Source organism: Dermacentor albipictus, chromosome 4 (assembly GCF_038994185.2).
Source record: "Dermacentor albipictus isolate Rhodes 1998 colony chromosome 4, USDA_Dalb.pri_finalv2, whole genome shotgun sequence".
Taxonomy (NCBI): domain Eukaryota; kingdom Metazoa; phylum Arthropoda; class Arachnida; order Ixodida; family Ixodidae; genus Dermacentor; species Dermacentor albipictus.
In genome coordinates, this window is record NC_091824.1 from 12965466 (window position 1) to 12980366 (window position 14901).

General features: G+C 41.9%; 1 protein-coding gene across 4 annotated transcripts in view; it reads left to right on the top strand.

The window, feature by feature from the left end:
* Positions 1-14901, top strand: part of LOC135917063 (alpha-1,3-mannosyl-glycoprotein 2-beta-N-acetylglucosaminyltransferase-like) — a 174836-nt gene that overhangs the window by 143560 nt on the left and 16375 nt on the right. For all 4 annotated transcript variants that reach the window (XM_065450574.2, XM_065450580.2, XM_065450558.2 and 1 more), the window contains exons 8-10: positions 2638-2728; positions 8478-8582; positions 11557-11647. In XM_065450574.2, coding sequence (XP_065306646.1) covers positions 2638-2728; positions 8478-8582; positions 11557-11647 — 287 coding nt within the window. The remainder of the gene's footprint in view (positions 1-2637; positions 2729-8477; positions 8583-11556; positions 11648-14901) is intronic.

Here is a 14901-nt window from a genome sequence, read left to right on the forward strand (position 1 = left end):
CATTCGATAGTTTGGACTTATTTACGTTCCCCGTGGAGTCCAAATTATCGGTCATCGACTGCAGTACTACATAAAGTAGCAAATTCTAACATTATCTCTGTTCTACTTGGTGGTAGTACAGTCCAGCCTCTACGTAACAAATTGTTGCAGCTAAACCTCAATATAATGAAGTCAGTAAAATTGGCAATTTGCTTCGTTATATCAAAACTTCGTTACATTGAAATTTAACCATTTATGCAAATACAGTAAGCAATGAATTTTTTTTACACGGAAGGGGCTGCAAAATTTTCCAAATTATCACTCATTTGAGAATAGCAAATATAAATTAGAAAAAGAGATTTTGTTTCATTTTGTTGAATTTGAGAGTTGCCGATGAAAGATACGGTTTCATGGTGTGTTGTCATTTATTGTATTCGCATCAGTAATGGGAAGCAAGGCCAGGCACTCTTTTGCATCCTCTCCGTCCCGATGGCTAATGGCATGCCTCGCCACGGGCTGATGCCATCATGAAAAGCGCCTGCAGTGGGAAGCGAAGGTTTCATCCGCCTCTCACTTTGACATGTCTCCAAAACTCGAGATTATGCAAACTCGAGTACTAAACGCACTGTAAGACAGCGCGCATGATGCCACGGCATCTCAGCATGCCCACTCTTGGCACAGATTACATCTAAAGCAGGGTGCATGGGCTATGTATGTGCTCAGCCGCGCTGACAGCCATGCAGATGTGTGCCAACCTGCCTCCCACTCCGTACAACCCCCCTCCCTCTGTACACGCTTGGTTGCGTTACCGCAAGCGATTTCCCCTCTACTCTTTTCTCTTGCTCGCGTGGGAAGATGGTCCTCACCAAGCCACCATCCTTCTCGGCTTACCTTCTCAAGCTTTCACTCGCACCCAAAGCATAGAGCGCGCGGGGTACAATAGGATCTTCTCACGGAACCTGACAGTGCTCCTCGACAGTAGCTGTCGGTCACGTGATTTGAGAGGTGCATTCACAAGCAGGCGCTTGTAATTCAACCATTTGACCATCTGCATTCGCGGAAGTTTCCATTTATTGTGTTAGTCTTTGCGAAGGCAGTGAAATTTCGTTACATTGAAATCTTTTATAGACACTGTTCGTTATATTGAGGTTCCAACTACATGATGCTTTATGGACAAGAAGTTATAAACAATGTTTAAGTTGGTTATATCGAGGTTTACCTGTATATATACATGGAAATAAGTGTAAAATGTCTTATCACTGATATCGGCATGCAACAAATATGTGCTTAAATAAAAACAGTTATCTTCCATTAATTCGACCTGATGGTGCTGACGAAAATGGTCAAATTAAACAATAGGCAGAAGAAAACCCAAAACATGGCAATAATTCATTAGATAGTATTTGTCTTGATTCTAACATGTTCCTAAATTGAACATGCACCTACTTCTCATGGGTTGGAAGCAGAAAACTAATGTAGAAATGACATCAGAGCTCCTAAACAAAGTACAAGTCAAACATGCACCCAATATTTTAACCAAAAAATCTTAGCTTGCTTCCAATTCTGAAAAAAAATCAAACCAGCTAACTTTAGCTTCACAGAATGTCCATCATTATCACTGTCTGTAAAGATCCACAATGTGTCGTCCTCTGTATGATCTGTAGTGCGTTTTATATTTCATATTTATCAAACGACTCTGCAACAATCGCAAACGGGATGGTGGCCCATGCCTAGACTAACCACTTTGCTAGTTCTTCCTGTGACACATGCAATTCTCCAGAATGCCAATAACATGCGACGCAACTTGTTGCTGCTAGCTTAACATGCTAAGTAACTTTACGTTTGAATGTGCTTTCATAATCGGACTGAAAGTGTTGCATCGTCATTGTCATGTTATGTGTGAAGTCTGCTATCACCAACTGCGGTCGCCCTCGAATCGCGACGATGCTGGCTAGGCTGCCTCTGATGGTAGGCTGCTGCAAACATGACTTTGTTTTGGGCTGTATCCCCAAGCAATTTGCGAACTAATTTTCTTGGAAAAAAAGGCACACGTTACAATTGCGTAAATACTATAATAATACATTTTGAGCTACTTGTATCACTAACATCTTCCGGTGCTAGGCCGAAAATATCCAATTTCAGTGTGAGATGACATATGTTAAACACATTCACTGTACCCTAAGCACTGCGAAGACTGAAGCTGCCGCTGTTAGACTCGTCACTGCGGTCATCATTGGGGTCAGATGCGTGCTTGTTGACCAGCCAGGTTTGACTTATCCGGCAAAGGCTGATTTTAGGATCAAAATAACAAACATTTTATCCCATAAATATGTATGGGTGCTGGCCGCAACTTTCGGTTGGGATCGAATTGACCAGAGTCGAAACCGGTGTGTACTCTGTCAGATATAACAAAAATAGTATTTTTCTATCGTATAACTTTATTATTAGACTGTACTTATTTTTCTATTTGCACATTCCCATCAAATTGGAAAATGGCTCAAAGGAAATATTTCCTGGTTCTTTATTTTTGCTTTGTGGAACTTTCTGCAATTGGTGGGTCTTGCTTCCTTGTCCTACAAAATATTTGAGCTGCTTATTTCTGTTTTACGCATGACTAGAAAATGTCCTTACGACCTAATGCCTCTTGTCATTTCCCAGAGTTGCTTCACCGGTCCGACTTTTTCCCTGGCCTTGGGTGGATGATGACCAAGGATATGTGGGTTGAGATGAGCCACAGGTGGCCCAAAGCGTAAGTCACTGAGTTATACTTGCCTACCTACATTTTGCAGATGCCATTTTCTGCATTTCTCTCAGTCCACCTTAGCAGCTGGCTTTCATGTGTAAACAGTCATAGATATGAGAGCCTGATTGCAACCGCTTGGAAGCCTGATCGTTATCCTAAGAGCTGCAGAGCGATAACGAAATCCATTAACAGGAAGCCAAGTGATTAAGTAACTTGCTTATAGCTGTCCATTCATAGTAGGTGCATTCACTTGTGTCCTGGTAGAAATTTTGATTTTAAAGAACGTTATGAAGACCCAACCCCAGTTGCTATCCAAAGGTGTGTTTGGCGTGCTTCAGGAGGTGGTTATTTGTGGCACTATGTTAAATGTGTTGTGCGTGGCCCTCCATTACCAGCGTGCCTCATGGTTAACCGGTACATTGTGTACCACTTCCTTCACCCTTTCACAACTCTGTGCCGCTTCACAACTCTGTGCAGCGTCTGCAACCAAAAGCGCAGCGTCTCAATGGCAGCATCTCAAAACGCCAGCTGTCGCAGGGAAGAATTCTCCCCTTGCTACCATGCAATACTGCGCAACACCACCGGTACCAGTGCACTGTCGTAAGGTACCACCGGGCAGTTTTTACCACTGTGTTGGATGTCACCACCTTTGAGATTGGCCTGCAGAAATGGCTACAGTCACAAGAAATTTGTGGCTAGTTTCCAATGAAAGCTAAACACCTTAGAAAGGAATATATTTGAGGATATCGATTATGGTTTCAACATCAACGCTCTGAACAACAATTAACAAGAAAGTTTTTGGTGTGACTTCAAGTAATAAATGCAATTTGAGAGGATGTATATGGCATGTGTGCACCAGTAAACGAAAATATTTGGGAAGAGTAGCAGCAAGTCAGAATTGCAGTTGAGGAACCTTTGCTGAAGAAACCCAAGTGTGTTTTTCTATCCAAGGTAATTCTGTCCTTCCTAAAGTTGATGCCATTGTTTCTGTTCGTGACTTGCTTGTGTTTTGCAATGGTCAATGCATTTTTCGTACAACTTGTTTCTTCAGAAGCACTACTCTGCTGCGATTTCTTTTTTTTTTGGGGGGGGGGGGGGAGGGAGGGTTCGCCAAAGAGCAGCTTAGTTTAGTCTGGCAAACACTGTTTTCACTTGTTAAGCTGAAAAATTAGTGATTTCAGGATTGCTTTCCTTGTATTTCGTGCCGAAGCCTCAGTACCAGTATGTTGGTGCCAAGTATTTCATGGAAAGATGGAGGCTTGAAGTGATGACAAGGGGCATCATTATACTCGCAGACAACTTTCCCTAGCAATGACCACAGCTTCTGCACGTGTTACTGCACCAGGTAGTCCAACAGAGTTTGACAGCGCTTTCGGTTTCTTGGAACAGACACTGAATCAGGGCAGCTTCCACTTGCGATGGCTTCGCCTTTCACTTCAGTTTCAGTTTATTATTCTTTAGATACAGTGAATGGGTGAGAGATAATATACAGATGAGGGTCCCAAAGTCAGACTGCAACAAGACCCTCGGTTATTTAATAACAATGTAAAAACATGTGAAAGATGAGCAAGCTAAGTAAAAAAAAAAACACAATTTTGTAATATACAACACAGAAAAATTAAACAAATGAAAAACAATTGGCAGTGTACAATCCTATAGCACTTGCATAAAAATATTGGCAAAAGTAGTGTAATGAATGATGTAAATTTAGTTATACATGTAAAAAAACCTTAATGGCATGATTAAATGCATGAAAGCATGGATTTAATGGTTTTAGGTAAGGCATTCCATAGTTTTATAGCCACAAATGATGTCATTTTTCCATAGTTAGAATGAACCACGGGCAGTAGAAAATTGGAGTTACATGCAAACCTGGTATCATTGTTATTACTAATGAGATTTCCGGAATCAGTGAATTCCTATGAAAGCTGTTTAGTAAGTAATAAAACGTAATTGTGACATGATAGTTGAACAAGCTTGTCAAAGAGGGATGCTGTTTTCTCGAAGTAATGGAGTAGCACTCGTGAGAAGACGGCTTTTAGTGATAATGCGTATCGCTTAGTTTTGTAAGTGCTGAATGATGAGATATGACAGTAATATATATTTTCCCAGGAAACAGTGCTGTAAATAATGTCACTGAATGAAAGCAAAGTATAATGCTAATAACACATCTTCGGAAAAATATTATCTTGATTTGATTGTTGCTGAATGGAGGCACCTTGTTGAGAAATTTTAGGTTAGAATCTAATTTGATGCCCAAAAATGATACACATGTGGAGACGGGAATGTGATGACCATCCAGAGTTATGTTGGGCATGCCGGGTAGTATTCTTTGGCTTGATCGGAAAATCATGAATTGAGCTTAATTTACTCGAACATAGAGGAGAAAAGTAGAAAAATAAGTGAGATTTAACACGCAGTCGTTTATTCAGTCTTATTTTGTTGTTGTAAATTGGCTGTTTACGCTTCCTCTTCCCCAGCCTGAACTAACATGGATGGACATGTATGATTTTTTTTTTTATTTACGCATACTGTTGGCCTGTCGGCCGTTACAGGGTGGGTCAAAGCAGCACTTCAACAATTAGTACAATACATGGTATTACAATGATACATATAGCAAAAAAAAAAACAAAATAAACAAGTCAATTAGTACAGTACATGAAGGCAGTACATGAATAGTGTTTTAATAGGTGAACATAAGCGAACAAAGAAGATACATAAGCGAAATATTATACATATACTCCGATTAATATGACTATAAACGCAGTGTTAATAAACGAGGTCATACACTCCCCCCTCCTAAAGAAACAAAGAAAAAAAAACACGTATACGTGCGTGCATCTTTCAATGTTGCTTTAAGTTTTTCTCGAATTCTTCCACACTGATGCTTTCTCGCGTTAACACCAGTAACTCATTCCATTCTTTAATGGTTCTTGGGAAGAAGGAAAATGCCTAGGGATTAATGTGCACCTAAGGTATTTGAAAAGTATTATATTTGCTTTTCCGTAGTGTTCTACCTTGTCGTGCTATCAAATACTGTTCGCTATTGATGTTGAATGTGTTTTTAGTGAGAAGAAAAAAGAACTTTAACCTAGCTATGCGCCTGCGTTCAGCGAGCGTAGGCAAGTGCAGCAATCCGAGCATTTCGGAGACTGAATCTGTGCGAGAATAATGCGATAGAATAAACCTTGCTGCTCGACGTTGAACTCTTTCCAGTCTCTCAATTAACCCTGACTGATAAGGGTCCCAGATTATGCTGGCATATTCTAACGTGGGTCGAACGTACGTAAAATAAGCTGTTAGTTTTACTGACTGTGAGGCTAACTGCAATTTCCATCGTAAGAACCAAAGCTTCCTTTCCGCAGTTTGGCATACTTTTGTAACATGGTTCAACCAGCTTAAATTCGCGGATATATGTATGCCTAAGTATTTCAGCACGTCAACCGTGGAAAGCACCGAAGAATTCACTGTGTAATTAAAATCAAAAATATGATCTATTTTATTCGTTATGTGCAATACAACAGTTTTACTCATTTATTTTCATTTTCCATTTGTCACACCATTTTTCTATAGCCCTAAGAGCGTCACTGAGTAATTTCTGATCTTCTGTGCTATTAATTTCTTTGTATAGTAAGCAATCATCGGCGAAAAGTCGCACCGTGATGCCTTTGTCAATTGCAGAGGAAATGTCATTAATATATACTAAAAATAGTACAGGGCCTAACACAGACCCCTGTGGGACACCAGACGTTACGTTCAACGGCTTTGATTTAATGTGTTCCACTTCTAGGTATTGGGTTCTGCCCCGGAGGTACGCGGTTATCCATTTTACTATTTTCGCGTTTATTCCCATATTAGTCAGTTTCACAATCAATTCTGCATGTACCACTCTGTTTAATGCTTTCGACAGATCAAGACAGGTGGCATCTATCTCTTTCTTATTGTTTAATGCACTGGCAAAGTCATGGACTGTTCCAAGAAGCTGTGTTGTTGTGGAAAGGTGCTGTCAAAATCCGTGTTGGTTGGGAAAAGATGAGTTCGCATTTTCGATGTACGTGTAAATTGACTTGGCTACAACATGTTCTAGGAGCTTGCAGCAAACGCAGGTCAGCGATATTGGACGATAATTTTCAATTATCTGTCTATCTCCAGATTTGTGCACAGGTATAACCTTTGCCGTAAGCCAGTCATCAGGGCTCAGCCTTCCGCAAGTGGCACGTCAAACATAATTTTTAAGTAATGCGCAACTTATTCCACATACCTGCGCAAAAATGCGTTGGGTATGTCATCGGGGCCTACCGATTTTTTGACGTCAATGTTTAGTAGAACTATAATTGCATCATATGAAACTTCAACGTCTGACATCTCTTCCGAGCGAAGCGATGGGGAGAGTATGGATTCAGTACTGGATTCTGATGGAGCAGAAAACAGACTGGAAGAACTCATTGTAAGAAGAAGCAATGACTCCAGGATCAGTAACTACAGTGTTATCAATTACAATGCTATGCGCTCGTTGTCCTTCTTCGACATGTGACGCCAAAATTTATCGGGAGACGACCTCATGAAATCTGTCAATGTTTCTTTGTAATATTTACTTTTGGCTTCAGTAATCATAGAACGCAGTTGTGCAGACAACTCAGTTATTTTTGCGTGGTCTTTGGTTACTTTCCGTCTCTGGCGGCTTATTCGACGTTTTAGTTGGATGATTTCCCTGTTGATCCAAGGGTTCCGTTTAGTTTTCTTTTTTTTACGTACCGGCACAAATTTGCTAACACAATGGAAAATAGTATCTTTGAACGATTGCCACATGGTGTTGATATCACTTTGAGAATCAAAATTCGCATTTGGGGGGAGTGCTCTTACTTGCACACTGTTTACCTCATTAGCTTCCCATTGATTGCCACAGAAAGTGTACTCTGCGTGTACAGAGCGAACAGGTAAAGAAAAGCCCCATTGCCGAAACATTGGCTCTAGCTATGTTCCTCCTCGTTCAGCGACCGTTCATCACTTGCTAGGTTGAGTGTTCTATTCGTTTTGTATGCAGCATAGTCCTTCGTGACCTAAAGAGAACAACAAAGAGCAACTAGACGCTGTCGAGATCCATTTTTTGTCATGACGGCCTGGGGCAGGAACATTGTGGCAGTAGCGTAACCGTCTGCCTTCTGTCTGTGCATGTTTTCTGTCCTGCAAGGCATCGTCCCATGGTAAGAATGGGCGCCTTGCTAGTGCATATTTTACTAATTCACCTGAACTGAATGATGTAGTGTAGAGCTGTTTTAGTGTGGCCTTATTGCTTGCTTCATTCATTTTCCTTAGTTGAGTGCAGTGAGAGCATAGTCCTTCGTGACCTAAAGAGAACAACAAAGAGCAAGTAGACGCTGTCGAGATCCATTTTTTGTCATGACGGCCTGGGGCAGGAACATTGTGGCAGTAGCGTAACCGTCTGCCTTCTGTCTGTGCATGTTTTCTGTCCTGCAAGGCATCGTCCCATGGTAAGAATGGGCGCCTTGCTAGTGCATATTTTAGTAATTCACCTGAACTGAATGATGTAGTGTAGAGCTGTTTTAGTGTGGCCTTATTGCTTGCTTCATTCATTTTCATTCATTCTTTCATTCATTTCATTCATTTTTTTTCATTTCATTTCATTTTCATTCATTTTTTAAGCTTTTCATGGCTTTGTTGCCAATTTCATTTTTGCAGTGAACAAAGGTAAACGCTGAGTGTGAGCACATGCATGCATGATTTCTCTGCACAGGTTTTGGGATGACTGGATTCGGCAACCTGAACAGAGGAAGGACAGAGCCTGTATTCGACCAGAAGTTTCGCGTACCAAGACTTTTGGCAAAATTGGAGTCAGCAAGTAAGTGAAACCTCGCCAAGCATTTTGCACCAAACCTCTGGCTCCCTGTTCTGTGTTTCTCCCCTAGTGTTTGGGGTGACGTGCTTTTGTATAACTAGTCAAGTTCGAATGATCCAGTCATGGCCAATTTCGAGATCTAAATAACTATTGTTACGGCCCATAGAAACTTTATTGCCGCCAGCCGAAACCTTCAATTGGGACTGAAATAACAGAAAGATAAAATTATTTAGAGTCGAATTAAACAAGTCTACTGAACATGAATACTGTATTTACTCGCATAATGATCGCACTTTTTTGTCAGAAAAAATTGACGCAAATTCAGGGGTGCGATCATTACGCGGATTAAATTTCCCGCGAAAAAAAAAAATTTTTCGTCCCGCGTTTGCTGCGGGATGCGGGTGCGGGACAACAAAACAAAAATTGCGGCCGGTGTAGCAAGCCGAACGCGCCGAACGCTATCTTTTTTTTTCTTCTCGTGAGTACATTACGTGCATTGAAACAGTTTCTTCCGTGTCAGTGATGAATAATATCTTTAATATCGGCAAGCTTGCGGCAATAACGTAGCCATGTCCACTATGAGGGGACAGAAACAGATGGGCACGCTTAGCTGCCAGTGAAGAAACGCATGGCCGGCGTGCTGCGGAAACTGCGGCATCGGTCTTCACTACTATCCTAACACAGCACGTTTCCGCTAAGGGTGGGCAAATATTTTAGCTGTGTTACAAGCGTCGGCGCATGGATAGGGTACACTTTTAACGTATCTGTGTAAACGTAGCTACTATCATTGCCGCGCGCGATTTGTTGCGTGCTCACGAGTGCAGATGAAAAGAATCGAAAGGCGCCTTCTTTGTTTTTGTTGACTTCAACCATTATAAAGCCTACCCATAATAAAGGCAAGTTTGGTTGTACCTCTTTTTGCCATGGAAGTGCAGAAAGTGATGAAAGTAATAAAATGAGGCATCTACTTAAGCATGTTTGGTGCGTGCAGACGAGTCGTTCGCGTAGCATTCGACGGGTGGTAAGCGCGATCATTATTAGCTAGACTTGGCACACGACATATCGCTGCGGCAAGTTCAGGATGCGATCATTACACGGGAAATAAAAGAAATCGAATTTTGACGACAAAATTCAGCTGTGCGATCATTACGCGAGTGCGATCATTATGCGAGTAAATACGGTAAGAGGTTCTAAAGTGACTTTGCCTTTTCACTTTCCACACATATCGAATTGCATTCTTCCAGGCATTGCATTTTCCATCCCTCTGGGCTGACGAAACTGCAGTCCCCAGCCAATAATTCAGGCTTTTTTTAGCAGATAATAATTCAGACTCGTCAGAAATGCCAAGTGTGAATTAACTGTGGTCTGAAAAAATTGAGTTCATGAGAAGATATTTTTACGTGTGGCCAGAAAAGATTGTCAGTGTGTTGCCGTACGCACATATGTTTGTGTGTGACCCGGTCGGTCTGTGCTTTGACCATTTTCATGCCGTCACTACTGACAGATGAAACTATGGGCAATATGTGCACCAAATCAGCACCACCCTGCAACTTGCAGTGGAGGTTGACTGTGCTTCGCTAGTTTCCCCATAGCTGTCGCTGACCAGCACACCATTGCCCTCATTCGAGCAGACAATAAGGGTGCAGTTCGCACCATTTGAGACTGCTTCATCCTGAGCAGCAAACATTCATAACTTCATACAGTGTCTTCAGACAGACAGTCTTCAGACAGACAGACAGACAGACAGACTTCAGAAGTCTCTGAAGACTGTGTCACATGTAAAGGAACATGTAACAGGATGAACACTGTGTGTGCAGGGTGCAGATGACAGACACAAATGCAGCCTTGACCTCTTGGCATTGTCCTGGCGAGGTTTAGATGTGGGTGGTGGCGATTAAATTTATTGCAGTACCCTCTAAGACCCAAGCACATTACAGAGGGTGTGTGTACATACATATCACAATACCGTAAGCAACATTGTATGAAGTAAAAAACGAGAATTATCAATTAACAGTGCGGGTTATTTTGATGGGTGGTCAATAACATGAATGAGACTACCATAGGCAGCAACATCATGATGTAAAATGCAAAAGGTATATAACAAAACAGTGCTAGTTACTTTAAGAAATAGTTAATAAGGGTAGCCTTAAATCACTAGTCCTTCATTGCTTTCAGTTTCATGGATATTTTGCCAACTTATCACAACAAAAACATTGCTGTTTCTTCTGATCTCAGTACCTGCATTAGCATAAAGTCGGGCAGGCAGAGTTGGAAATACGAAATGGCACCCTGTGCAGCATTAAAAGGTTTGGCTGTATTTGCATCCATGGGGCAAGTAGCAGTGCTGTGAAGCTGCCCAGATAATTTATCGCCTCTGAATTATCACTTGGCAACTGTATTCTCTCAGTATACCGTGTTGGTGAAGCAGCGCACTGGCCAGGACAGCGCAGAGAGAGACAGAGACAAGAATATGCGACACTCGCTGTACTCTTGTGTGTCTCCGCCTTGTCCTGCGCAGCTTCACCAACTCGCACAACTTTCCACATTACCGTATTCCATCTGAGCAAATAAAACAGACATGTCAAAACTTTGGTATTTCATACATGCTGAGGTCACAAGTAAAATTAAAAGTAAAATTGCCCTCTAATAAATCAAATGTGGAGCAGGTATTGCATGTATTTTTCCCGTTAGCTGCATGGTTTAGTGATTGAGCCAATTTTTAGTGAACCAACCTGTCACAAATGGTTTGCTAATTTCATCCATGTGGAAAGCAACAGTACCACCAATGGATAATGTGTGGCTAGGTTCATCGATTCAGTTTTCTTAATATATTTCTGGTTTGCTTACTGTCTCATTAAGTTGGTCATGAAAAAAATGCAGGCATAGAGGCTACATTTATTGACCAGCGACCGAATATCTCGACCTGTGGATTGTGAGCATCCGATGCTTATGCTTTAATGCTTTCTTTTTCTTTCAGTGGGCTTTTTTATGAAAAACACCTCAAATTTATCCAACTCAACAAAAAGTTTGTGCCTTTTACTAGCAGAGATCTCAGCTACCTGAAAAAGGTGAGTCAATGCATACCGTAAAATTCTGAGCAAGTTCCACCCTCCGCTTCGCGCCCTTATCAAGCACTTTGCCCAGGCAACACTGGCCTGCCACATCCAGCTGACAAAAAAAAAAAGCTTTTGTGGCCTTTTTCTTTGTGAGCACATTCCCATTAGGGATATGCCGCACGCAGTTTGCAGTTCCCAGACCGCTGGCAAACAGCGAGATCTGCCTGTCGCACAGCACAGGGACGAGGCCATTCTGCAACGGAGGATGGTCCAGCTATGCTCCAGCCACAAAATATCTGCAGCTCACTCGCTGCAGTTGCTGGGCTCTTTGTCACTGTCTTCTTCATGCGCAGCACTTTACAAATGCTTCGCCTACTCAGGTCATCTGGTATGTCGTCCCAGCGCATGGCAACCCAGCCTTCTACTTGCCCATGGCACACACATTTGATGTGGCTCATCAGAGCTAGCTAATGCATTTTTTTCTGTCAACCAGCTTGTATAAAACTTCCTCGGCCTATCCTTAAAGAGCTCATTTATGCAAACGTCAAGCGGCTGCATCTGGCTGGTCATACCTGCAGGTATGACACCGATATCGTACCAGCTGCACTTCCACACCATCATTTAATTGCCTGCGATACGAATTGAGCACAACAAAGGGAGTGTTTACATAGAAGGGCCTCTGGGCACCATTGTCACACAATTCTGATCCATTTTTGGGCCATCTCACTTGTCATCCAGATGTTTTCTTGTGCCCTGACAATGACTTTATTCGGGAACGTTTTCCAAGTTGGTCACATCTTTCTCTTGAAAATTATTGATGTAGGCCGGCAGCTTGTGGCCGTACGCAGTGTAGCAGCGCATCAGTTGTGCGCTGCTCTTCATACCCAGCTGGGTGCACCTTCATCTTTTGGACCTTTTTAGTGTATATCAAATAAACGGGAGAAAGATATAAAAATATCACGGGCAGAAATGTGTTTATCTGTGGCACTAAATAGACAAGTTACGTTGTTGAGTAGCTGCTGCAATGATTTCTCAGATTAGTGTTGTTGTTGTTGTAGTTGTCAGATATTTGTTGTAAAACATTCATTTCTGCAGGAATCATTGGACTAGAAAGGGGTAATTGTCAAACTGAACTATGTGTGAACGTCATTATTGTTTGTCAATTTACTATTTGATTCGTATTCACACATGAGTCTATTCACACGAGCCTAGTTATTGACCTACAGTATTTAGCATTATATTTATACTCATTAGCACCATTGCCACTTGCCGCGATTACATAAGAAAAGTTCAAGGTCAGTTTCTGTGAATAGAACTTGTTCATTAAATTTTTTTGCCAACTCATTCCATTAGCACGGAAGTTTGTCTTTGAACGACAGAAAGCTGAGCTAGTTGGTAAGGATTCATTATGCAAAATAGAATTGAGGCGTGCAGACAGGACATAAGAGTAGAGAAGTGGACAACACGAACGCCAACTATCAACTGAAGGGAGCACTGAGGCGAAAAATGAAAGACACACAACTCATCTGCGCATGCTCGGGAATGGTAACACCACGTGTCAATCGGGTACACGTGCTGGTCTACGCGAGAGATAACAGTTAAGGCACTTAATCTCTTCCCTATGTAAAGTAATCGAACGCTGACTCACGCACGCACTTCCACTATTATAGGTACGCCATGCCTCTACCACAAGACGCGTATCTTCATTCTTATGCCTGTACAATATTGCGCATTCATCTAACTCTGGCTTGCAGTTACAATCTCGACAATGTAGCGAAAGATTAGAAGGCGATCCACCAGTTAACGACCTTTTATGTTCCATTAGCCTCTGATTGATACACCGTCCCGTTTGCCCTACGTAGAACTGGCCACAACTAAGGGGAATTTTATAAACCACACCCATATGACATTTCCTTGATCTTCGAACAAAATCATGTTTGTTGGCAGTACTCCCCAAGATCTTTGAAGCCGTTGCTAAACTTTCAATCCAAGCATTCTAAATTAGTAAAAAACTGAATTGCCATGTCGTGCCTTAAGTCTTCCCTCGCAAGATGCTGCATGCACAAAATGAGCGCCAGTTTTAATGCGCAGGTTCGGCGCCTGTTAGAAGCAGGTTATCCTAGTGTAGCGGTGGCCACTGTGGCTGAGCGCCTAAAGAAGTCGGTTTCGATAGGGACGGACTTGATTACAGAAAGCAGTAATAGCAAAAAAAGAGTAGTGGCTATTCCGTATATTCATTCAGTGTCGCACACGCTTAAAAAAGTTGCTAGTAGATATAATGTTAATGTTGCTTTCACTGCTCCCAATAAGCTAGGTAAGATATGCGCTGCCGTACAGAATAAAAAGGAGCGGGTAAAGGGCAAAAAACGAGCAGATATTTGTCCAGTGAAGCACAATAAAAACAACAGCTTTACTGACTGTCGTATGGGTGTGGTTTATAAGATTCCCCTTAGCTGTGGCCAGTTCTACGTAGGGCAAACGGGACCGTGTATCAATCAGAGGCTAATGAAACATAAAAGGTCGTTAACCGGTGGATCGCCTTCTAATCTTCCGCTACATTGCTGAGATTGTAACTGCAAGCCAGAGTTAGATGAATGCGCAATATTGTACAGGCATAAGAATGAAGATATGCGTCTTATGGTAGAGGCATGGCATATCTATAATAGTGGAAGTGCGTGCGCGAGTCAGCCTTCGATTACTTTACATAGGGAAGAGATTAAGTGCCTTAACAGTTATCTCTCACGTAGACCAGCATGTGTACCCAATTGACACGTGGTGTTACCATTCCTGAGCATGCGCAGATGAGTTTTGTCTTCTTTCATTTTTCGCCTCGGTGCTCCCTTCAATTGATAGTCGGCGTTCGTGTTGTCCACTTCTCTACTCTTGTGTCCTGTCTGCACGCCTCACTTCTAGTTTGTCTTGCTATGAATTTTGTTGCAATGAAAGTGATCGTGCATGTTTTCAGTCATTGTTGCTCTGCAGAAGAGAATAAACTCAGCCTTCCTTTCTCAGTCCCAGCACAACCTTGAAACGCAATTGGGCGCAATTTGTTTTTGCTGCACAACCTAGAAGTCTTTGCACTGAGCTGTGTTGTAGCACCAAAGATTACCATATTTACTCGCATAATGATCACACTTTTTTGTCAAGAAAATTTACACAAATTCAGGAGTGCGATCATTACGTGTGTTAAATTTTTCTGGGAAAATTTTTTTTCATAATGCGTTTGCTGCGGGATGACAACAGGTCAACAAACGGGCGGTGATCGC